This window comes from Oncorhynchus nerka, linkage group LG9a (assembly GCF_034236695.1).
Source record: "Oncorhynchus nerka isolate Pitt River linkage group LG9a, Oner_Uvic_2.0, whole genome shotgun sequence".
Taxonomy (NCBI): Eukaryota; Metazoa; Chordata; class Actinopteri; order Salmoniformes; family Salmonidae; genus Oncorhynchus; species Oncorhynchus nerka.
The window spans coordinates 964,408-991,058 of NC_088404.1; the positions used below are offsets into that span (position 1 = coordinate 964,408).

Genomic DNA, 26,651 nt, shown 5'->3' on the forward strand with positions numbered 1-26,651 from the left:
TCAAGTTATATTATTGTTTTATTAAAACAATGTTAGAATTTTTCTTACGCTTTGACCTTACAGAGTAAAGGCTTCATGATGTCACCGTCTGCTGTGTAGAGGCTTCATGATGTCACCGTCTGCTGTGTAGAGGCTTCATGATGTCACCGTCTGCTGTGTAGAGGCTTCATGATGTCACCGTCTGCTGTGTAGAGGCTTCATGATGTCACCGTCTGCTGTGTAGAGGCTTCATGATGTCACCGTCTGCTGTGTAGAGGCTTCATGATGTCACCGTCTGCTGTGTAGAGGCTTCATGATGTCACCGTCTGCTGTGTAGAGGCTTCATGATGTCACCAGCTACTGTGTAGAGGCTTCATGATGTCGCCGTCTGCTGTGTAGAGGCTTCATGATGTCACCGTCTGCTGTGTAGAGGCTTCATGATGTCACCGTCTGCTGTGTAGAGGCTTCATGATGTCACCAGCTACTGTGTAGAGGCTTCATGATATCACTGGCCGCTCTTTAGAGGCTTCAGGGTCAGAAGAATGGGTTTCTCTGGCAACAAGATCAACTCGAAGGTACTGTGCACCTCCACCTGACGCTGTTTATCTACTCTGAAGTTCTCCAGCATCTGCAGTGACAGAGAAAAAGGCACAGTGTTACAACCATATGACTGTTCTGTCTTCCTGTGACATTGTACTATTGAAAGGAAAAATTATAGCTGAATAAAAAAAGTAGTTTAAACTAAATGAAAGTTAAATCAAAACTAAAGTTGTTTGAACAAAGTTTTTTATAAATATTTTGAATTGTTTCAAAATGATCATACCATGGATCATTTAGCTATTTGATTTGGAATTTTAGGACCCATTTAAGTATAAAAAATGGAAACAATTATTTGATAAAATATAGAATTTGTCTTTTATTACTATAGCCCATAGAAACGCATTGAATAACACATAAATGGCAAAAAAGACAGTAAAAATATACGTCATAAGGAATACGATTTTTTAAGTGTCTGTCCTATGTGACTCGTTTCAGGAAACTAGGACTATCACTTCACAGGAGAGGGATTTGAATGTAAACATACATTTTTTATCAAAATGCATTTTTGGGCAGAAATTACTTCTGGAACATGTCAACTTTCATCTGCCTTAACCCCCTAACATTATTTAGGGACCCTTTTAGATTTGCATTTATTTAATTCAGTCTTGTATGAGAATGGTAGCCCCTATCTGCAAAAGCAGGGTGTCTGCAGAAAGCTGAGTATCTTGGCTATTGATCCGTGCCTTCAACTCTTTGGTGTGACTTACTACCATATATGGGCATACGAATTTATAAGGGCAGGGCGTGTTGATGACTTCATTTCAAGATGGCTGCTACCTACATTCTGGTTAGCGTTGTGAAGCATAAACAATGTAAACATGGAATCCGTTGATACACACTGAAAGCCGGGACTCCACAGATCATGAGGATATCTTATTTGTCTGCCTGTGACCTACCGTTATTGATCACCAGCCCCGAGAGTCCCGAAAATGTTTATTTTTAATCAAACAGCAAACTTCAAACTTCAGTAAGCTTCAATTTGGTCTGTTTGAGATATAGCTATATATCATACCTAGCTATATAACATACCGATGTGGGGGTATCAGATGAATCTTTAGGTTGGAAGGAACAAATCTAGTCAATGCTATCTGATGACGTATGATGTGGGGGTATCAGATGAATCTTTAGGTTGGAAGGAACAAATCTAGTCAATGCTATCTGATGACGTATGATGTGGGGGTATCAGATGAATCTTTAGGTTGGAAGGAACAAATCTAGTCAATGCTATCTGATGACGTATGATGTGGGGGTATCAGATGAATCTTTAGGTTGGAAGGAACAAATCTAGTCAATGCTATCTGATGACGTATGATGTGGGGGTATCAGATGAATCTTTAGGTTGGAAGGAACAAATCTAGTCAATGCTATCTGATGACGTATGATGTGGGGGTATCAGATGAATCTTTAGGTTGGAAGGAACAAATCTAGTCAATGCTATCTGATGACGTATGATGTGGGGTATCAGATGAATCTTTAGGTTGGAAGGAACAAATCTAGTCAATGCTATCTGATGACGTATGATGTGGGGGTATCAGATGAATCTTTAGGTTGGAAGGAACAAATCTAGTCAATGCTATCTGATGACGTATGATGTGGGGGTATCAGATGAATCTTTAGGTTGGAAGGAACAAATCTAGTCAATGCTATCTGATGACGTATGATGTGGGGGTATCAGATGAATCTTTAGGTTGGAAGGAACAAATCTAGTCAATGCTATCTGATGACGTATGATGTGGGGGTATCAGATGAATCTTTAGGTTGGAAGGAACAAATCTAGTCAATGCTATCTGATGACGTATGATGTGGGGTATCAGATGAATCTTTAGGTTGGAAGGAACAAATCTAGTCAATGCTATCTGATGACGTATGATGTGGGGGTATCAGATGAATCTTTAGGTTGGAAGGAACAAATCTAGTCAATGCTATCTGATGACGTATGATGTGGGGGTATCAGATGAATCTTTAGGTTGGAAGGAACAAATCTAGTCAATGCTATCTGATGACGTATGATGTGGGGGTATCAGATGAATCTTTAGGTTGGAAGGAACAAATCTAGTCAATGCTATCTGATGACGTATGATGTGGGGGTATCAGATGAATCTTTAGGTTGGAAGGAACAAATCTAGTCAATGCTATCTGATGACGTATGATGTGGGGGTATCAGATGAATCTTTAGGTTGGAAGGAACAAATCTAGTCAATGCTATCTGATGACGTATGATGTGGGGGTATCAGATGAATCTTTAGGTTGGAAGGAACAAATCTAGTCAATGCTATCTGATGACGTATGATGTGGGGGTATCAGATGAATCTTTAGGTTGGAAGGAACAAATCTAGTCAATGCTATCTGATGACGTATGATGTGGGGGTATCAGATGAATCTTTAGGTTGGAAGGAACAAATCTAGTCAATGCTATCTGATGACGTATGATGTGGGGGTATCAGATGAATCTTTAGGTTGGAAGGAACAAATCTAGTCAATGCTATCTGATGACGTATGATGTGGGGGTATCAGATGAATCTTTAGGTTGGAAGGAACAAATCTAGTCAATGCTATCTGATGACGTATGATGTAGGGGAACATCGAATGTCCACCGAGTGCCCATCAAAAATATGATGTTGCCTGCTTACGCGCTGTAGGCATCCATTACACAGAGGACTGGCTACTATGGCACCTTGACAGTCTTGTAGCCAATGAGATATGCTTTCCAGGGATATGCAGTTGACCCGGGTGGGACAAAGCAAGGACTAGAACCTTTTAATACGTAATGTGAACTATTGCTACCTGGCGCAGAGACGAGACATTACATTGTAAACAGATTTCATTGCTTTAGCATAAAATATGGCTTCTCAAGGGAGAAGAACATGTAAAAATGAAGAGTATCAAACAGGAACCTAAAAAGAAAGCAGCTATGAATAAGCATACCGACATAGAAGCTTTGAATAAAATACTTGAGTTGAATTCGGATCAGGGGATCGATATGGACAATGAGAATTTTGAAGATTGCTTTCTAGAAGGACTGGATCTACTTTAAGGTCTGCAAATAAATTATTTTGAGGACTTTGTATAGCTCATTTACTATATGCATTTCATTTTTTATAAATTGTCAAGCAGATGGCCAAAGCAAAAGGTCAAACCCCTCTCTCCCAGTTGGCCTTCTGAGAGCAGCTGGTGTTGGAAATGGTTGAATTGTGGGCCCAAAGCAACCTCACAACCATCACAAGAGACCCCTCACTCAAGGTGAGCGCCACTATCCAAAGCACATACCAAAAGACAAAAGGAAGAACTGCAAGCATTGCACAAAACACAGGGGATGTCTGAAATGCCAGTTCACCTTTTGTTTCCTGGTCAGCCTATCACGACATGCACAAGCTACGGTGAAAGTGCAATCTAATCATCTTTACCTGGGATGTAAAACGAACACCAAAGCCATTTGTAAATAGTTCAGCTTATTAATATTTAAACACTTTTTTTGTGAGGACACGTGTGTAACCAAGTTTGTGGTTCATAAAACAGTTTTAATAACAAACTTGTATTCCATCTGTAAATACAAATAAAATTGTTCAATTACGAGCCTATTTTGTTTAGCCTTGGAAAAAGGCAGGAACCTTCCCGCTGGCCATGATTGGCTGAGATAATGGATGGGCTGGACATGCCGAGAGATGAGTTTGGATTGGGCTGCCATGTAGCATGCAGACCAATGTTGATAGTCCTTTCGACAGCACCATTTTGTTAAGATATAACGTCAGCCATTGAGAACTACAAAAGTTTGGATACTTTTCTAAACAACATTTATGTCCTGAATTTAGCAGGTGCTGTCGACAGATCAGTTGAAAAAAGTGATTTGCTTCTTTCTACACACGGTCAGTGTGAACCGGAGTGACTTGAGACAACGCTGGCGGGAACAAGATGTAGCTACAAACAGAACGCAGTTAAATGGTTCCAGTCTGCCATGAAGCATTTATCCATGTAAGAGTCCAGCTACATTTTCAGATATTATAAGTTTCTAAGTTTGTCAGAAAGTCATTTTCATTGCAAGTTAACTTGTACTGTTAGCTAGCTAGCGAACGTTAGCTTGCCAGCTCGCTAGCTAAAGTTACGTGTTTGATCTGTGTAGTAATATTATTATTCAAATCAGATATTAATTTGCGTTCTTTATTATAACCTAATGTTATCTAGCTAACATTGAACCTGGTAGATTAGCTTTAGCTACCTGGACATTTAGACTACAGCTATGACAATGTTTGTATTGGTTCGTAGTGGTATGAGTTGGGACTATGCCGTTTTCATTATTTAGCTAGCTAGCTACATGTCTAAACAAAACACTTTGCCAGATGACGACATGACCCATCAAGTTAGCCAGGTGTGTCTGGGGGTGATTACAGCCATGCATTGTATTTCATGAACATGTGTACATGTCTAGACAACAGTGACCCATCCACTTAGATGTGGTTGGGGGTTACAGCATTTCTTTCACGGGACTCATCAATTTAGACAAGTGTGTCAGGTAAGTGTCATCTAATATTCATCTAAGATATGTTTATCTGGACACTTTCTGCTTTTGATATTGCTACTATAGTAACCATTTCACTGTACTGTTTACATCTTCTGTATCCGGTGCAAGTGACAAATCAACTTTTTATTTGATTTGATATAGTGTGTGTTTACCAGAGAAGGTCATGTGAAGAACAACATGACCTGCACCAAAGTCAGATTAGTATATAGGCCAAGGACGAGATGAAGGGTATTTTTACCAGGAGTTTTTCCTTATTGTAGGCTACTACATTTACTACTTTTAGTCTTTGGTTGATTAATGAACTAATCACTGTGTTTAGCAAATATCTTAAAGAGATGGGTGGGGCTAAGGTTTAAGAGGGTGCTGATTGGGTGGGGCTAAGGTTTAAGAGGGTGCTGAATGGGTGGGGCTAAGGTTTAAGAGGGTGCTGATTGGGTGGGGCTAAGGTTTAAGAGGGTGCTGAATGGGTGGGGCTAAGGTTTAAGAGGGTGCTGATTGGGTGGGGCTAAGGTTTAAGAGGGTGCTGAATGGGTGGGGCTAAGGTTTAAGAGGGTGCTGAATGGGTGGGGCTAAGGTTTAAGAGGGTGCTGATTGGGTGGGGCTAAGGTTTAAGAGGGTGCTGATTGGGTGGGGCTAAGGTTTAAGAGGGTGCTGAATGGGTGGGGCTAAGGTTTAAGAGGGTGCTGATTGGGTGGGGCTAAGGTTTAAGAGGGTGTGAACAATGCTGAATGGGTGGGGCTAAGGTTTAAGAGGGTGCTGATTGGGTGGGGCTAAGGTTTAAGAGGGTGCTGAATGGGTGGGGCTAAGGTTTAAGAGGGTGCTGATTGGGTGGGGCTAAGGTTTAAGAGGTTGTGAACAATGCTGAATGGGTGGGGCTAAGGTTTAAGAGGGTGCTGAATGGGTGGGGCTAAGGTTTAAGAGGGTGTGAACAATGCTGAATGGGTGGGGCTAAGGTTTAAGAGGGTGCTGAATGGGTGTGGCTAAGGTTTAAGAGGGTGTGAACAATGCTGAATGGGTGGGGCTAAGGTTTAAGAGGGTGCTGAATGGGTGGGGCTAAGGTTTAAGAGGGTGTGAACAATGCTGAATGGGTGGGGCTAAGGTTTAAGAGGGTGCTGAATGGGTGGGGCTAAGGTTTAAGAGGGTGCTGAATGGGTGGGGCTAAGGTTTAAGAGGGTGCTGAATGGGTGGGGCTAAGGTTTAAGAGGGTGCTGAATGGGTGGGGCTAAGGTTTAAGAGGGTGCTGAATGGGTGGGGCTAAGGTTTAAGAGGGTGCTGAATGGGTGGGGCTAAGGTTTAAGAGGGTGTGAACAATGCTGAATGGGTGGGGCTAAGGTTTAAGAGGGTGTGAACAATGCTGAATGGGTGGGGCTAAGGTTTAAGAGGGTGCTGAATGGGTGGGGCTAAGGTTTAAGAGGGTGCTGAATGGGTGGGGCTAAGGTTTAAGAGGGTGAACAATGCCGAATGGGTGGGGCTAAGGTTTAAGAGGGTGCTGAATGGGTGGGGCTAAGGTTTAAGAGGGTGCTGAATGGGTGGGGCTAAGGTTTAAGAGGGTGCTGAATGGGTGGGGCTAAGGTTTAAGAGGGTGCTGAATGGGTGGGGCTAAGGTTTAAGAGGGTGCCGAATGGGTGGGGCTAAGGTTTAAGAGGGTGCTGAATGGGTGGGGCTAAGGTTTAAGAGGGTGCTGAATGGGTGGGGCTAAGGTTTAAGAGGGTGCTGAATGGGTGGGGCTAAGGTTTAAGAGGGTGCTGAATGGGTGGGGCTAAGGTTTAAGAGGGTGCTGAATGGGTGGGGCTAAGGTTTAAGAGGGTGCTGAATGGGTGGGGCTAAGGTTTAAGAAGGTGCTGAATGGGTGGGGCTAAGGTTTAAGAGGGTGTGAACAATGCTGAATGGGTGGGGCTAAGGTTTAAGAGGGTGTGAACAATGCTGAATGGGTGGGGCTAAGGTTGAAGAGGGTGTGAACAATGCTGAATGGGTGAGGCTAAGGTTTAAGAGGGTGTGAACAATGCTGAATGGGTGGGGCTAAGGTTTAAGAGGGTGTGAACAATGCTGAATGGGTGGGGCTAAGGTTTAAGAGGGTGTGAACAATGCTGAATGGGTGGGGCTAAGGTTTAAGAGGGTGTAAATGATAGGTGGGGCTAAGGTTTAAGAGGGTGTAAATGATGGGTGGGGCTAAGGTTTAAGAGGGTGTAAATGATGGATGGGGCTAAGGTTTAAGAGGGTGTAAATGATGGGTGGGGCTAAGGTTTAAGAGGGTGTAAATGATGGGTGGGGCTAAGGTTTAAGAGGGTATAAATGATGGGTGGGGCTAAGGTTTAAGAGGGTGTGAACAATGCTGAATGGGTGGGGCTAAGGTTTAAGAGGAAGTAAATGATGGGTGGGGCTAAGGTTTAAGAGGGTGTAAATGATGGGTGGGGCTAAGGTTTAAGAGGGTGTAAATGATGGGTGGGGCTAAGGTTTAAGAGGGTGTAAATGATGGGTGGGGCTAAGGTTTAAGAGGGTGTAAATGATGGGTGGGGCTAAGGTTTAAGAGGGTGTGAACAATGCTGAATGGGTGTAGACAAAGAAGAGCTCTCCAGTAAGGGCCATTTTCTCAAAAGTGGGGTTACAAGTTTATCAACTTTCAAAGCAGATTTAATTTCCCATTGTTCTTCAACTGCAGTGTATGATGTATCATTTTCTAGCTCTAGGTTTCTACTTTTATCCAATGAAAAAAACACAATTTCAAATGTTGCTACATAAGACCAAATCCAGGTGGCCAGTCACATATTTAACCCCTAACTTCTGTTGTTTCAAACAACCTCCATATTTCCGTGTGTTTGTATGACCTTCAGATGAGTCCCCTGACACTTCTGGGGGTCGTAGAGAGCACAACTGTGTTTGTGAGAATCTCCCCTTTCCATAGATGAGTCATATTAGTATTCGGACACTACAAAAACATTTGGGATGTCTCATGGTCTGACAAACACCGCTGTAGCTCGGCCACCTTCCACTGCAGATGGGAGTCTCATGGTCTGACAAACACCGCTGTAGCTCGGCCACCTTCCACTGCAGATGGGAGTCTCATGGTCTGACAAACATCACTGTAGCTCGGCCACCTTCCAACGCAGATGGGAGTCTCATGGTCTGACAAACACCGCTGTAGCTCAGCCACCTTCCACTGCAGATGGGTGGTCTCATGGTCTGACAAACACCGCTGTAGCTCGGCCACCTTCCACTGCAGATGGGGTGTCTCATGGTCTGACAAACATAACTGTAGCTCGGCCACCTTCCACAGCAGATGGAGTGTCTCATGGTCTGACAAACATCGCTGTAGCTCGGCCACCTTCCACTGCAGATGGGAGTCTCATGGTCTGACAAACACCGCTGTAGCTCAGCCACCTTCCACTGCAGATGGGTGTCTCATGGTCTGACAAACACCGCTGTAGCTCAGCCACCTTCCACTGCAGATGGGAGTCTCATGGTCTGACAAACATCGCTGTAGCTCGGCCACCTTCCACAGCAGATGGAGTGTCTCATGGTCTGACAAACACCGCTGTAGCTCAGCCACCTTCCACAGCAGATGGAGTGTCTCATGGTCTGACAAACATAACTGTAGCTCGGCCACCTTCCACCGCAGATGGGGGTTCTCATGGTCTGACAAACACCGCTGTAGCTCGGCCACCTTCCACTGCAGATGGGAGTCTCATGGTCTGACAAACACCGCTGTAGCTCGGCCACCTTCCACTGCAGATGGGAGTCTCATGGTCTGACAAACACCGCTGTAGCTCGGCCACCTTCCACCGCAGATGCGGAAGGCCGACATGGATTAAGCCCATGCAACAAAACTGATATCTCTAGCTTAAACTGACAGATTTTGATCTAATTATTTTTAATATGTTACTTAGATTGACTCTTAAGGATTTTAATCAGTCATTCAAACGTTGAGCTGTGAACCTCACATGTATAAGGAAGAGCTGCATCTCCGTCTCAGCTATGCGCCGTCCAAGACACTGTCTGGGTCCAAACCCGAAGCCCAAGCTCCTGAAGTACTGGTTCTCTGTCCGCAGCCAGCGGGACGGGAGGTACTTCTCAGGTCTGGGGAACACATCTGGGTCTCTACCCATCGCATAGAGACCCAACTGGACCAGAGTCTAGAGAGTGTGAGAACACATCACATAACATACTGCCCTCCCAAACCATCAACCAAAGTCTCTGATGAAATGTAAATACAGTAGCAACCATATGTCATTGGTTGTCTCCTCTTACCCCACAAGGTATGTTATAGTTCTGAATGACGATTTCCTCTGTAATGTATCTCTGTAAACTGACTGCAACTGGATGAAGCCTGACGGACAGAAGAAGATGGTGACTTGACTTAATGCTTAACCAGTAGGTGGCCCAGGCATCTCAACAGATGAAGAGTATAGATGTTTAAGCGATATCTGAAATTCATCTCTAAAAGTGATCATTGTGACTTCACTTCTAATGTCTAACCAGTAGTTTGCACCATTGCAATGACGTAAAAACATGTTCATGATCAGTAATGACATGATATATACTGTGATTAATGTCAATATGCCTTGTCCATTGCTGTTCTGGTTAGTGATTCTTGCCTTTTTTCACTGTAGAACCTCTAGCCCTGCTCAACATGCATTAGCTAACCCTTTAGTTCCACCTCCCACACATGCGGTGACCTCACCTGGTTTAACCTCTCTTGGGTAGGCGGCAGTATTTTCACGTCCGGATGAAAAGCGTTCCCAAAGTAAACTACCTGTTACTCAGGCCCATAAGCTAGGATATGCATATAATTGGTAGATTTGGAAAGAAAAAACTAAAGTTTCTAAAACTGTTCAAATAACGTCTGTGATAACGGAACTGATATGGCAGGCGAAACCCCGAGGACAAACCATCCCCCAAAAACAAAATTCAGCCTACCACTATTTTCAATGGCTGTCACTTTTATTATAAGGCGAAGTCCTCCCAGATTGCAGTTCCTAGAGCTTCCACTAGATGTCAACAGTCTTTAGAAAGAGTTCAGGCTGGCCAGTTCTTATAGCCTTTAGCTGTACCCTTATCCTACTCCTCCTCTGTTCCTCTGGTGATGTAGAGGTTAATCCAGGCCCTGCAGTGCCTAGCTCCATCCCATTCCCCAGGCACTCTCATTTGTTGACTTCTTTAACCATAAAAGCCACTAAGTTTGTTTTATTCACTACTTTAGCACACTCTGCCAACCCGGATGTCCTAGCGACGTCTGAATCCTGGCAGACCAGCAAAAACCCGGAAATTTCCATCCCTAACTATAACATTTCCCGACAAGATAGAACTGCCAAAGGGGGCGGAGTTAGCCTGCAGAGTTCTGTCATACTATCCAGGTCTGTGCCCAAACAATTTGAGCTTCTACTTTTAAAAATCCACCTTTCCAGAAACAAGTCTCTCACCGTTGCCGCTTGCTAAAGACCACCCTCTGCCCCCAGCTGTGCTCTGGAATCCATATGTGAACTGATTTCTCCCCATCTATCTTCAGAGCTCGTGCTGCTAGGTGACCTAAACTGGAACATGCTTAACACCCCGGCCATCCTACAATCTAAGCTTGATGCCATCAATCTCACACAAATTATCAATGAACCTACCAGGTACAACCCCAAATTCGTAAACACGGGCACCCTCACAGATATCATCCTAACCAACCTGCCGTCCAAATACACCTCTGCTGTTTCAACCAGGATGTCAGCGATCACTGCCTCTCTTTCTAAAATTATCCACCGAAATTGTTGCAACCCCTATTACTAGCCTATTCAACCTCTCATTCGTATCGTCTGAGATCTCCAAAGACTGGAAAGCTGCCGCGGTCATCCCCCTCTTCAAAAGGGGAGAAACTCTAGACCCAATCTGCTACAGACCTATATCTATTCGACCCTGCCTTTCTAAGGTCTTCAAAAGCCAAGTTAACAAACAGATCACCGACCATTTCAAATCCCACCATACCATCTTCACAATGCAATCTTGTTTCCGAGCTGGTCATGGGTGCACCTCAGCCACGCTCAAGGTCCTAAACAATATCATAATCACCATCGATACGAGACAATACTGTGCAACTGAATTCATTGACCTGGCCAAGGCTTTCAACTCCGTCAATCACCACATTCTTGTCGCCAGACAACAGCTATTTGGCTTCTCAAATGACTGCCTCGCGTGGTTCACCCACTACTTCTCTGATAGAGTTCAGTGTGTCAAATCGGAGGGCCTGTTGTGTGGACCTCTGGCAGTCTCTATGAGGGTGCCACAGGGTTCAATTCTCGGGCCGACTCTTTTCTCTGTATACATCAATGATGTCGCTCTTGCTGCTGGTGATTCTCCGATCCACCTCTACGCAGACGACACCATTCTGTATACTTCTGGCCCTTCTTTGGACACTGTGTTAATAACAATCCAGATGGGCTTCAATGCCATACAACTCTCCTACCATGGCCTCCAACTGCTCTTAAATGCAATTCAAACAAAATGCATGCTCTTCAACCGATCACTGCCCACACCTGCCCGCCCGTCCAGCATCACTACTCTAGACGGTTCTGACTTAGAATATGTGGACAACTGCAAATACCTAGATGTCTGGTTAGACTGTAAACTCTCCTTCCAGAGTCACATTAAACATCTCCAATCCAAAATTAAATCTAGAATCAACTTCCTATTTCGCAACAAAGCATCCTTCGCTCACGCTGCCAAACGTACCCTCGTAAAATTGACTATCCTACCGATCCTTGACTTCGACAATGTAATTTACAAAATAGCCTCCAACACTCTACTCAGCAAACTGGATGCAGTCTATCACAGTGCCATCCGTTTTGTCACCAAGGCCCCTTGTACTATCCACCACTGCAATCTGTATGCTCTCTTTCGCTGGCCCTCGCTTCATACTTGTCGCCAAACCCACTGGCTCCAGGTCATCTATAAGTCTTTGCTAGGTAAAGCCCTGCCTAATCTCAGCTCACTGGTCACCATAGCAGCACCCACCCATATTCCATGTGTAACTCTGTGATGTTGTTTGTTATGCACTGCTTTACTTTATCTTGGCCAGGTCGCAGTTGTAAAAGAGTACTTGTTCTCAACTAGCCTACCTGGTTAAATAAAGGTGAAATAAAATGTATAAAACTGTATACTGGTTTTGTGGGTTTATAATAATTGGTATTGTAGTTATTGTCGTTAACATCAGCTATCGTTTGTCAATCATCTTGTCTGTCCGACCTCAGCGTTTCCTTCAGCGCTCCTTTGACCAGCGGTATCATCTTCAGCATCTGTAGCATGTCTCCCTGGGTAGACTGTCTGGCTACAGCCACCTCAGCCCTCAACTCTTCCTGGAGGTCAGGGTGTCTGGCAAGCTCATATAGAGTCCACAGCAGGGTGATAGATGTCTGAAACACATTACAGAGCAGAATGATAACTACTAGAGGCAACTGTTCATGAACTGATCCCAGAGGGTTGAAATACGGCTGGTTGTCTACCCTTTCTGGTAGTTAACTAATCAGTTGACTTGGATATCTCTCATACAGCCTCACAGAACCAGGCCTAAACAACAGGATAAGGTGATTACTGTTGGAAGTCATTATCAAGTTTTTTACCGTGTCTACCCCTTCAGCCATCAGTTCAGTGACGCTGGCCTTGATATCCTCTAAAGACAGCTTGTTATAGATGTTTTATAGAGAGGTTATATACAGGTTATTACCGTGTCTACCCCTCCAGCCATCAGTTCAGTGACGCTGGCCTTGATGTCCTCTATAGACAGCTTGTCTAACATCAGAAGGCTGGCCAGGACTCCTGGATACTTCCCGTTGGTGTTAGTGTCCTGACGCATCGTCCTGTAGATGTTCTGGATGCAGCGGTCCGCTGGGGGCCGTAATGTAATCAGGACAGTATAACAGTGAACCAACAGAGGTACTGATACAGACACAGCACCAACACAGTGTTATCTGGGATCTTAAATGCATCATACGGATCACAGACAACTGTCTTCTTCCTGGCTTTACTTTTTTGGTTTCCCTAAATAGATGACAGCCCTAACACTTCCCACTGGACCTAACACTTCCCCCTGGCCCTAACACATCCCCCTGGCCCTAACCCTTCCCCCTGGCCCTAACCCTTCCCCCTGGCCCTAACCCTTCCCCCTGGCCCTAACCCTTCCCCCTGGCCCAGATCCTTCCCCCTGGCCCAGATCCTTCCCCCTGGCCCAGATCATTCTCCTTCCCCTGGCCCAGATCCTTCCCCCTGGCCCAGATCCTTCCCCTGGCCCAAACCCTTCCCCCTGGCCCAAACCCTTCCCCTGGCCCAAACCCTTGACCTTAAGTCTTCCCCTTGACCCTATCCCATCCCCTGGCCCTGACCCTTCCCATTGGCCCTGACCCTTCCCATTGACCCTGACCCTTCCCATTGGCCCTGACCCTTCCCCTTGGCCCTGACCCTTCAATGTTTTCAGATATCACAGGGATATGCTATGAGTATTGTCCTACCCTGGTTGAAGATGCCATCCCAGGCCTCTACGTGATCTCTCCAGATCTTGGCTCCTACCCTCCTCAGCATGGCTGGGGGGATGTACAGCATGGGAGAGGTAGTCTTGAACATCAGAGAGATGCAGTCAATGAAGTGTTGGGCCTCAGGGTTGATGTAGTCCAACATCAGGCCCAGACGTTCCCCATACAGAACTGAACCCACCGCTGTAGAGGAGAGAACACAGCTTAGACACAGACTCACATACAGCATCGAACCCACAGCTGGAGAGGAGAGAACACAGGTTAGACACAGACTCACATACAGCATCGAACCCACCACTGTAGATAAGAGAACACAGGTTAGACACATTCCATACAGAACAGAACCTACCGCGTTACAGCACAGCAAATGTGAGACATTGTACAATACTGAGTGTACATGCAATAATATCAGGTAAATATAGTATAATATACAGTAGAGGAGGGTACATTACGACAGCCTAAGACACCAGTTGTCGATGTCCTATGACCCCTAAGGAGTGATGGGCCTAATTAAGTAAGTAAGATATTCACCCCCTTGACATTTTTCCTATTTTATTGCCTTCCAACCTGGAACTAACATTGATTTTTGTGGGGGGTTTGTATATCATTTGATTTACACAACATGCCTATCACTTTGAAAATGCAAAATATTTTATATTGTGAAACAAACAAGAAATAAGACAAAAGAACAGAAAACTTGAGTGTGGATGACTATTCACCCCCCCAAAGGCAATACTTTGTAGAACCACCTTTTACTGTAATTACAGCTGCAAGTCTCTTGGGGTATGTCTCTATAAGCTTGACACATCTAGCCACTGGGATTTTTGCCCATTCTTCAAGGCAAAACTGCTCCAGCTCCTTCAAGTTGGATGGGTTCCGTTGATGTACAGCAATCTTTAAGTTGCACCACAGATTCTCAATTGGATTGAGGTCTGGGCTTTGACTAGGCCATTCTAAGACATTTAAATGTTTCTCCTTAAACCACTCGAGTGTTGCTTTAGCGGTATGCTTAGGGTCATTGTCCTGCTGGAAGGTGAACCTCCGTCCCAGTCTCAAATGTCTGGAAGACTGAAACAGGTTTCCCTCAAGAATTTCCCCGTATTTAGTGACATCCATCATTACTTCAATTTCCTTAAATTTCTCAGTCCCTGCCGATGGAAAAGCATCCCCATAGCATGATGCTGCCACCACCATGCTTCACTGTGGGGATGATGTTCATGGGGAGATGAGAGGTGTTGGGTTTGCTCCAGACATAGCATTTTCCTTGATGGCCAAAATACTCTTGTCATCTGACAAGAGTACCGTTTTCCATATGTTTGGGGAGTCTCCCACATACCTTTTGGCAAACACCAAATGTGTTTTCTTATTTTTTTCTTTAAGCAATGGCTCTTTCTGGCCACTCTTCCGTGAAGTCCAGCTCTGTGGAGTGTACTGCTTAAAGTGGTCCTATGGACAGATACTCCAATCTACGATGTGGAGCTTTGCAGCTCCTTCAGGGTTGTCTTTGGTCTCTTTGTTGCCTCTCTGATTATTAATGCCCCCCTTGCCTGGTCCGTGAGTTTTGGTGGGCGCCCTCTCTTGGGAGGGTTTGTTGTGGTGCCATATTCTTTCAATTTTTTAATAATGGTGCTCCGTGGGATGTTCAAAGTTTTTATAACCCAACCCTGATCTGTAATTCTCCACAACTTTGTCCCTGACCTGTTTGGAGAGTTCCTTGTTCTTCAAGGTGCCGCTTGCTTGGTGGTGCCCCTTGCTTAGTGGTGTTGCAGACTCTGGGGCATTTCAGAACAGGTGTATACAGTATATACCGAGATCATATGACAGATATGACACTTAGATTGCACACAGGTGGACCTTATTTAACTAATTGTGTGACTTCTGAAGGTAATTGGTTGCCCCAGATCTTATTTAGGGGCTTCATAGCAAAGGGGGTGAATACATATGCACGCACCACTTTTCCGTTGTAAATATTTTTGAATCTTTTGAAACAAGTAATTTTTTTCACTTCACCAATTTGGATTATTTTGTGTATGTCCATTACATGAAATCCAAATAAGAAATATATTTAAATTACAGGTTACAATGCAACAAAATAGGAGAAACACGGGATGAAGACTTTTGCAAGGCACAGTGCTGGTATGAGTCGGTGTATAAAACATGGTCATCACAGGTTTCAAGACAGAAGTAAATATTAGGTGAAACGGACTTACATTCCAGAGCGTATTTGAAGAGTTCTTGAGAAAGATCGGTGGTCCATTTGTCCTGTCCACTCCTTTCTATCTTCTTATGTACTCGGGCCACAAAGTCCTGTCCAACCTCATCCAACAGAGGAACAAAGTTCCCCAACACCTTGGGAGAGATCACCTCTCTATTCAGAATCACCCTGTTGGACCGCCAGTCCTCCCCATTCCTACAGGGAGAAAAAGACCAAACCTTGTTGTGAATTGTTTTGTTTTGGAATGTTACAGAACCAGCAAAACTAAATCTCAATAACTAACTGTCAATAACTAAATCTCAATAACAAAATCTGTCAATAATGCCTGATTCACACTATAAGGCCACACCTGGCCTGGTTACCATCTACCACACTATAGGGCCACACCTGGCCTGGTTACCATCTACCACACTATAGGGCCACACCTGGCCTGGTTACCATCTACCACACTATAAGGCCACACCTGGCCTGGTTACCATCTACCACACTATAGGGCCACACCTGGCCTGGTTACCATCTACCACACTATAAGGCCACACCTGGCCTGGTTACCATCTACCATGCCAAGCTGTACTGGGCTGGCCTGTAATATGGCAATGTGAAAAGATATCTGAGATAACAGAGTAGAGTTTGGGTAAACCCTAAACTGTTAGCCAGGGTACCGGTCTCTTTAGCTAACATTCCAATTCTTGTCATTGCCAAATGCATGGCAAGGAGTGGAATGATGGGTCAAGAGACTGTTGCCCAGGCTACAATACCGTAGTGAGAATAGTCAAAACATCACAAAAAGGAAAGCTTATGATGACATTGATTTGAAAGTCCTTATTTAAACAACTGTTTGACAGATATAACAGAACAGTGTGCGTACTTGAGCAGGACTCCATATTTCCTGTTCCTGTAGTCTCTGTATGAGGTCCATGCCTCCACCGTTAACCTCTTGGGGTAGTGTCCTTCTGCTTTGAACAAGATGGCTGCATCCTCCGGCTTTATAATGTTTACACTATCATAGTAGCCTATCTTCTCCCTGCCAGGAACAATGACAGAGAACAGCAGATTTTGTTGGTAAAATACACTTATTTTGGTTTGGTTCACACTCATAGTAGTCCATCTTCTCCCTGCAGGACAATGAAGCATGTTTGAACCGCAGTAAATATAGCAGACTGTACCTTTGTTACAATCAAACATATTTTGCTCGTAGAAATCCCATTCTAAATGTTAACGATTCTATATGGCTAGTTTCATATTGTATTTGTCTGATAGAAAAGATTGCTCCCCTCAACAAAGCTAATTCCAAAATGTAGTGTTTTGCCTGCAGCAACAACAGTATTCACTGCATCACTAGTTTGGTATTTTATTAGAATCCCCATTAGCTGTTGCAAAAGCAGCAGCTACTCTTCCTGGGGTAGACACAGGTTAATACTATTATAACGTTGTGCCCGTTGACATCATAACGGAATGACATCTTGATTCTTAACGTAGGCCTGTCCAACTTTATGCAATTTGGCAGATGACCATGTACTACTAACTGAACTACAGAGGACCATGTTCTACTAACTGACCAACAGAGGACCATGTTCTACTAACTGACCAACAGAGGACCATGTTCTACTAACTGACCAACAGAGGACCATGTACTACTAACTGACCAACAGAGGACCATGTTCTACTAACTGACCAACAGAGGACCATGTTCTACTAACTGACCAACAGAGGACCATGTTCTACTAACTGACCAACAGAGGACCATGTTCTACTAACTGACCAACAGAGGACCATGTTCTACTAACTGACCAACAGAGGACCATGTTCTACTAACTGACCAACAGAGGACCATGTTCTACTAACTGACCAACAGAGGACCATGTTATACTAACTGACCAACAGAGGACCATGTTCTACTAACTGACCAACAGAGGACCATGTTCTACTAACTGACCAACAGAGGACCATGTTCTACTAACTGACCAACAGAGGACCATGTTCTACTAACTGACCAACAGAGGACCATGTTCTACTAACTGACCAACAGAGGACCATGTTCTACTAACTGACCAACAGAGGACCATGTTCTACTAACTGACCAACAGAGGACCATGTTATACTAACTGACCAACAGAGGACCATGTACTACTAACTGACCAACAGAGGACCACGTTCTACTAACTGAACTACAGAGGACCACGTTCTACTAACTGACCAACAGAGGACCATGTTCTACTAACTGAACTACAGAGGACCATGTTCTACTAACTGAACTACAGAGGACCATGTACTACTAACTGAACTACAGAGGACCATGTTCTACTAACTGAACTACAGAGGACCATGTTCTACTAACTGAACTACAGAGGACCATGTTCTACTAACTGAACTACAGAGGACCATGTTCTACTAACTGAACTACAGAGGACCATGTTCTACTAACTGACCAACAGAGGACCATGTTCTACTGACTGAACTACAGAGGACCATGTACTACTAACTGACCAACAGAGGACCATGTTCTACTAACTGACCAACAGAGGACCATGTTCTACTAACTGACCAACAGAGGACCATGTTCTACTAACTGAACTACAGAGGACCATGCTCTACTAACTGACCAACAGAGGACCATGTACTACTAACTGAACTACAGAGGACCATGTTCTACTAACTGAACTACAGAGGGCCATGTTCTACTAACTGACCAACAGAGGACCATGTTCTACTAACTGACCAACAGAGGACCATGCACTACTAACTGACCAACAGAGGACCATGTTCTACTAACTGAACTACAGAGGACCATGTACTACTAACTGAACTACAGAGGACCATGTACTACTAACTGACCAACAGAGGACCATGTTCTACTAACTGACCAACAGAGGACCATGTTCTACTAACTGACCAACAGAGGACCATGCACTACTAACTGACCAACAGAGGACCATGTACTACTAACTGACCAACAGAGGACCATGTTCTACTAACTGACCAACAGAGGACCATGTTCTACTAACTGAACTACAGAGGACCATGTTCTACTAACTGAACTACAGAGGACCATGTTCTACTAACTGACCAACAGAGGACCATGTTCTACTAACTGACCAACAGAGGACCATGTACTACTAACTGACCAACAGAGGACCATGTTCTACTAACTACAGAGGACCATGTTCTACTAACTGACCAACAGAGGACCATGTTCTACTAACTGAACTACAGAGGACCATGTTCTACTAACTGACCAACAGAGGACCATGCTCTACTAACTGACCAACAGAGGACCATGTTCTACTAACTGACCAACAGAGGACCATGTACTACTAACTGACCAACAGAGGACCATGTTCTACTAACTGACCAACAGAGGACCATGTTCTACTAACTGAACTACAGAGGACCATGCTCTACTAACTGAACTACAGAGGACCATGTTCTACTAACTGAACTACAGAGGACCATGTTCTACTAACTGACCAACAGAGGACCATGTTCTACTAACTGACCAACAGAGGACCATGTTCTACTAACTGACCAACGAGGACCATGTTCTACTAACTGACCAACAGAGGACCATGCTCTACTAACTGAACTACAGAGGACCATGTTCTACTAACTGACCAACAGAGGACCATGTTCTACTAACTGAACTACAGAGGACCATGTTCTACTAACTGACCAACAGAGGACCATGTTCTACTAACTACAGAGGACCATGTTCTACTAACTGACCAACAGAGGACCATGTTCTACTAACTGACCAACAGAGGACCATGTTCTACTAACTGACCAACAGAGGACCATGTTCTACTAACTGAACTACAGAGGACCATGTTCTACTAACTGACCAACAGAGGACCATGTACTACTAACTGACCAACAGAGGACCATGTTCTACTAACTGACCAACAGAGGACCATGTTCTACTAACTGACCAACAGAGGACCATGTTCTACTAACTGACCAACAGAGGACCATGTTCTACTAACTGACCAACAGAGGACCATGTTCTACTAACTGAACTACAGAGGACCATGTTCTACTAACTGACCAACAGAGGACCATGTACTACTAACTGACCAACAGAGGACCATGTTCTACTAACTACAGAGGATCATGTTCTACTAACTGACCAACAGAGGACCATGTTCTACTAACTGAACTACAGAGGACCATGTTCTACTAACTGACCAACAGAGGACCATGCTCTACTAACTGACCAACAGAGGACCATGTTCTACTAACTGACCAACAGAGGACCATGTACTACTAACTGACCAACAGAGGACCATGTTCTACTAACTGACCAACAGAGGACCATGTTCTACTAACTGAACTACAGAGGACCATGCTCTACTAACTGACCAACAGAGGACCATGTTCTACTAACTGACCAACAGAGGACCATGTTCTACTAACTGACCAACAGAGGACCATGTTCTACTAACTGACCAACAGAGGACCATGTACTACTAACTGACCAACAGAGGACCATGTTCTACTAACTGACCAACAGAGGACCATGTTCTACTAACTGAACTACAGAGGACCATGCTCTACTAACTGACCAACAGAGGACCATGTTCTACTAACTGACCAACAGAGGACCATGCTCTACTAACTAACCAACAGAGGACCATGTACTACTAACTGAACTACAGAGGACCATGTTCTACTAACTGACCAACAGAGGACCATGTTCTACTAACTGACCAACAGAGGACCATGTACTACTAACTGACCAACAGAGGACCATGTTCTACTAACTGACCAACAGAGGACCATGTTCTACTAACTGACCAACAGAGGACCATGTTCTACTAACTGACCAACAGAGGACCATGTTCTACTAACTGACCAACAGAGGACCATGTTCTACTAACTGACCAACAGAGGACCATGTTCTACTAACTGACCAACAGAGGACCATGTTCTACTAACTGACCAACAGAGGACCATGTTCTACTAACTGACCAACAGAGGACCATGTTCTACTAACTGACCAACAGAGGACCATGTTCTACTAACTGACCAACAGAGGACCATGCTCTACTAACTAACCAACAGAGGACCATGTACTACTAACTGAACTACAGAGGACCATGTTCTACTAACTGACCAACAGAGGACCATGTACTACTAACTGACCAACAGAGGACCATGTTCTACTAACTGACCAACAGAGGACCATGTTCTACTAACTGACCAACAGAGGACCATGTTCTACTAACTGACCAACAGAGGACCATGTTCTACTAACTGACCAACAGAGGACCATGTTCTACTAACTGACCAACAGAGGACCATGTTCTACTAACTGACCAACAGAGGACCATGTTCTACTAACTGACCAACAGAGGACCATGTTCTACTAACTGACCAACAGAGGACCATGTTCTACTAACTGACCAACAGAGGACCATGTTCTACTAACTGACCAACAGAGGACCATGCTCTACTAACTGACCAACAGAGGACCATGCTCTACTAACTGACCAACAGAGGACCATGTACTACTAACTGACCAACAAAGGACCATGTTCTACTAACTGAACTACAGAGGACCACGTTCTACTAACTGACCAACAGAGGACCATGTTCTACTAACTGACCAACAGAGGACCATGTTCTACTAACTGAACTACAGAGGACCATGCTCTACTAACTGACCAACAGAGGACCATGTACTACTAACTGAACTACAGAGGACCATGTTCTACTAACTGAACTACAGAGGGCCATGTTCTACTAACTGACCAACAGAGGACCATGTTCTACTAACTGACCAACAGAGGACCATGCACTACTAACTGACCAACAGAGGACCATGTTCTACTAACTGAACTACAGAGGACCATGTACTACTAACTGAACTACAGAGGACCATGTACTACTAACTGACCAACAGAGGACCATGTTCTACTAACTGACCAACAGAGGACCATGTTCTACTAACTGACCAACAGAGGACCATGCACTACTAACTGACCAACAGAGGACCATGTACTACTAACTGAACTACAGAGGACCATGTACTACTAACTGACCAACAGAGGACCATGTTCTACTAACTGACCAACAGAGGACCATGTTCTACTAACTGAACTACAGAGGACCATGTTCTACTAACTGAACTACAGAGGACCATGTTCTACTAACTGACCAACAGAGGACCATGTTCTACTAACTGACCAACAGAGGACCATGTACTACTAACTGACCAACATAGGACCATGTTCTACTAACTACAGAGGACCATGTTCTACTAACTGACCAACAGAGGACCATGTTCTACTAACTGAACTACAGAGGACCATGTTCTACTAACTGACCAACAGAGGACCATGCTCTACTAACTGACCAACAGAGGACCATGTTCTACTAACTGACCAACAGAGGACCATGTACTACTAACTGACCAACAGAGGACCATGTTCTACTAACTGACCAACAGAGGACCATGTTCTACTAACTGAACTACAGAGGACCATGCTCTACTAACTGAACTACAGAGGACCATGTTCTACTAACTGAACTACAGAGGACCATGTTCTACTAACTGACCAACAGAGGACCATGTTCTACTAACTGACCAACAGAGGACCATGTTCTACTAACTGACCAACGAGGACCATGTTCTACTAACTGACCAACAGAGGACCATGCTCTACTAACTGAACTACAGAGGACCATGTTCTACTAACTGACCAACAGAGGACCATGTTCTACTAACTGAACTACAGAGGACCATGTTCTACTAACTACAGAGGACCATGTTCTACTAACTGACCAACAGAGGACCATGTTCTACTAACTGACCAACAGAGGACCATGTTCTACTAACTGAACTACAGAGGACCATGTTCTACTAACTGACCAACAGAGGACCATGTACTACTAACTGACCAACAGAGGACCATGTTCTACTAACTGACCAACAGAGGACCATGTTCTACTAACTGACCAACAGAGGACCATGTTCTACTAACTGACCAACAGAGGACCATGTACTACTAACTGACCAACAGAGGACCATGTTCTACTAACTGACCAACAGAGGACCATGTACTACTAACTGACCAACAGAGGACCATGTTCTACTAACTGACCAACAGAGGACCATGTTCTACTAACTGACCAACAGAGGACCATGTTCTACTAACTGACCAACAGAGGACCATGTTCTACTAACTGAACTACAGAGGACCATGTTCTACTAACTGACCAACAGAGGACCATGTACTACTAACTGACCAACAGAGGACCATGTTCTACTAACTACAGAGGATCATGTTCTACTAACTGACCAACAGAGGACCATGTTCTACTAACTGAACTACAGAGGACCATGTTCTACTAACTGACCAACAGAGGACCATGCTCTACTAACTGACCAACAGAGGACCATGTTCTACTAACTGACCAACAGAGGACCATGTACTACTAACTGACCAACAGAGGACCATGTTCTACTAACTGACCAACAGAGGACCATGTTCTACTAACTGACCAACAGAGGACCATGCACTACTAACTGACCAACAGAGGACCATGTTCTACTAACTGAACTACAGAGGACCATGTACTACTAACTGAACTACAGAGGACCATGTACTACTAACTGACCAACAGAGGACCATGTTCTACTAACTGACCAACAGAGGACCATGTTCTACTAACTGACCAACAGAGGACCATGTTCTACTAACTGAACTACAGAGGACCATGTTCTACTAACTGACCAACAGAGGACCATGTACTACTAACTGACCAACAGAGGACCATGTTCTACTAACTACAGAGGATCATGTTCTACTAACTGACCAACAGAGGACCATGTTCTACTAACTGAACTACAGAGGACCATGTTCTACTAACTGACCAACAGAGGACCATGCTCTACTAACTGACCAACAGAGGACCATGTTCTACTAACTGACCAACAGAGGACCATGTACTACTAACTGACCAACAGAGGACCATGTTCTACTAACTGACCAACAGAGGACCATGTTCTACTAACTGAACTACAGAGGACCATGCTCTACTAACTGACCAACAGAGGACCATGTTCTACTAACTGACCAACAGAGGACCATGTTCTACTAACTGACCAACAGAGGACCATGTTCTACTAACTGACCAACAGAGGACCATGTACTACTAACTGACCAACAGAGGACCATGTTCTACTAACTGACCAACAGAGGACCATGTTCTACTAACTGAACTACAGAGGACCATGCTCTACTAACTGACCAACAGAGGACCATGTTCTACTAACTGACCAACAGAGGACCATGCTCTACTAACTAACCAACAGAGGACCATGTACTACTAACTGAACTACAGAGGACCATGTTCTACTAACTGACCAACAGAGGACCATGTTCTACTAACTGACCAACAGAGGACCATGTACTACTAACTGACCAACAGAGGACCATGTTCTACTAACTGACCAACAGAGGACCATGTTCTACTAACTGACCAACAAAGGACCATGTTCTACTAACTGAACTACAGAGGACCATGTTCTACTAACTGACCAACAGAGGACCATGTACTACTAACTGACCAACAGAGGACCATGTTCTACTAACTGACCAACAGAGGACCATGCTCTACTAACTGACCAACAGAGGACCATGTACTACTAACTGACCAACAAAGGACCATGTTCTACTAACTGAACTACAGAGGACCACGTTCTACTAACTGACCAACAGAGGACCATGTTCTACTAACTGAACTACAGAGGACCATGTTCTACTAACTGAACTACAGAGGACCATGTACTACTAACTGAACTACAGAGGACCATGTTCTACTAACTGAACTACAGAGGACCATGTTCTACTAACTGAACTACAGAGGACCATGTTCTACTAACTGAACTACAGAGGACCATGTTCTACTAACTGAACTACAGAGGACCATGTTCTACTAACTGACCAACAGAGGACCATGTTCTACTGACTGAACTACAGAGGACCATGTACTACTAACTGACCAACAGAGGACCATGTTCTACTAACTGACCAACAGAGGACCATGTTCTACTAACTGACCAACAGAGGACCATGTTCTACTAACTGACCAACAGAGGACCATGTTCTACTAACTGAACTACAGAGGACCATGCTCTACTAACTGACCAACAGAGGACCATGTACTACTAACTGAACTACAGAGGACCATGTTCTACTAACTGAACTACAGAGGGCCATGTTCTACTAACTGACCAACAGAGGACCATGTTCTACTAACTGACCAACAGAGGACCATGCACTACTAACTGACCAACAGAGGACCATGTTCTACTAACTGAACTACAGAGGACCATGTACTACTAACTGAACTACAGAGGACCATGTACTACTAACTGACCAACAGAGGACCATGTTCTACTAACTGACCAACAGAGGACCATGTTCTACTAACTGACCAACAGAGGACCATGCACTACTAACTGACCAACAGAGGACCATGTACTACTAACTGAACTACAGAGGACCATGTTCTACTAACTGAACTACAGAGGGCCATGTTCTACTAACTGACCAACAGAGGACCATGTTCTACTAACTGACCAACAGAGGACCATGCACTACTAACTGACCAACAGAGGACCATGTTCTACTAACTGAACTACAGAGGACCATGTCTACTAACTGAACTACAGAGGACCATGTACTACTAACTGAACTACAGAGGACCATGTTCTACTAACTGAACTACAGAGGACCATGCTCTACCAACTGAGCTACAGAGGACCATGTACTACTAACTGAACTACAGAGGACCATGTTCTACTAACTGAACTACAGAGGACCATGTACTACTAACTGAACTACAGAGGACCATGTTCTACTAACTGAACTACAGAGGACCATGTACTACTAACTGACCAACAGAGGACCATGTACTACTAACTGACCAACAGAGGACCATGTTCTACTAACTGACCAACAGAGGACCATGTTCTACTAACTGACCAACAGAGGACCATGTTCTACTAACTGACCAACAGAGGACCATGCACTACTAACTGAACTACAGAGGACCATGCACTACTAACTGAACTACAGAGGACCATGCTCTACTAACTGACCAACAGAGGACCATGTACTACTAACTGACCAACAGAGGACCATGTTCTACTAACTGACCAACAGAGGACCATGCACTGATTGGCCACCTATAATAATGTGTAGGCAGGTAGCTTTGTGGTTAGAGCGTTGTTCCAGTAATCGACAGGTCCTCGAGCTGACAAGGTAAAAATGTGTCGTTCTTCCCCTTATTAACATGGCAGTTTACACACTGTTCCCTCGTAGGCTGTCATTGTAAATACTAATTTGTTCTTAACCGACTTGCCTAGTTAAATACAAAATGCAAATACAGTTGTAGAGAATATCATTACTAACCTCCTAATCTGTCTATGGGTCTGACTGTGACTGACAGTGCTGAAGCTGCACAGTCTCTTACCTGTTTATAGATCTGACTGTATCATACCTGTATATTGGACCAAAGGTGTTGAAGTTGTGCACCATGACTCTGTGGATGTTCCTGAATCCGTCTAGTTTCCAGAAACTGTAGAGGTTGAGAAGTCCGTTTCTCCAGAGACCTGGGATCTCACTGAAGTTCTGGACCGTACTGCTGTTATCTGGGGACAGAGCCTGGCGCACCACCGGCATACTGGAGTTGTGGCGGGCACTGGGTAGTCCACATGCTGGCAGAGCCAGGGAACTGCGACACACACTCCACCTCACCATCATAGCAGCGTCTCTATCCTACCTCACTTCTTCTAACTCTTCTTCTGTCTGTTTCTTTTTCTCATCCGGCTCTA

General features: G+C 44.4%; 1 protein-coding gene across 1 annotated transcript; it reads right to left on the reverse strand.

Annotated features, from left to right (window-relative positions):
• Nucleotides 1-26,651, reverse strand: LOC115125603 (cholesterol side-chain cleavage enzyme, mitochondrial). The gene is made up of 9 exons (XM_065022176.1): nucleotides 26,318-26,651; nucleotides 16,680-16,835; nucleotides 15,807-16,006; nucleotides 13,576-13,779; nucleotides 12,795-12,955; nucleotides 12,317-12,483; nucleotides 9,341-9,419; nucleotides 9,034-9,225; nucleotides 1-607 (listed from the first exon to the last, which is right to left on the reverse strand). The coding sequence occupies exons 1-9, from the start codon at nucleotides 26,578-26,580 to the stop codon at nucleotides 485-487; spliced, it is 1,545 nt and encodes a 514-aa protein (XP_064878248.1). The 5' UTR covers nucleotides 26,581-26,651; the 3' UTR covers nucleotides 1-484.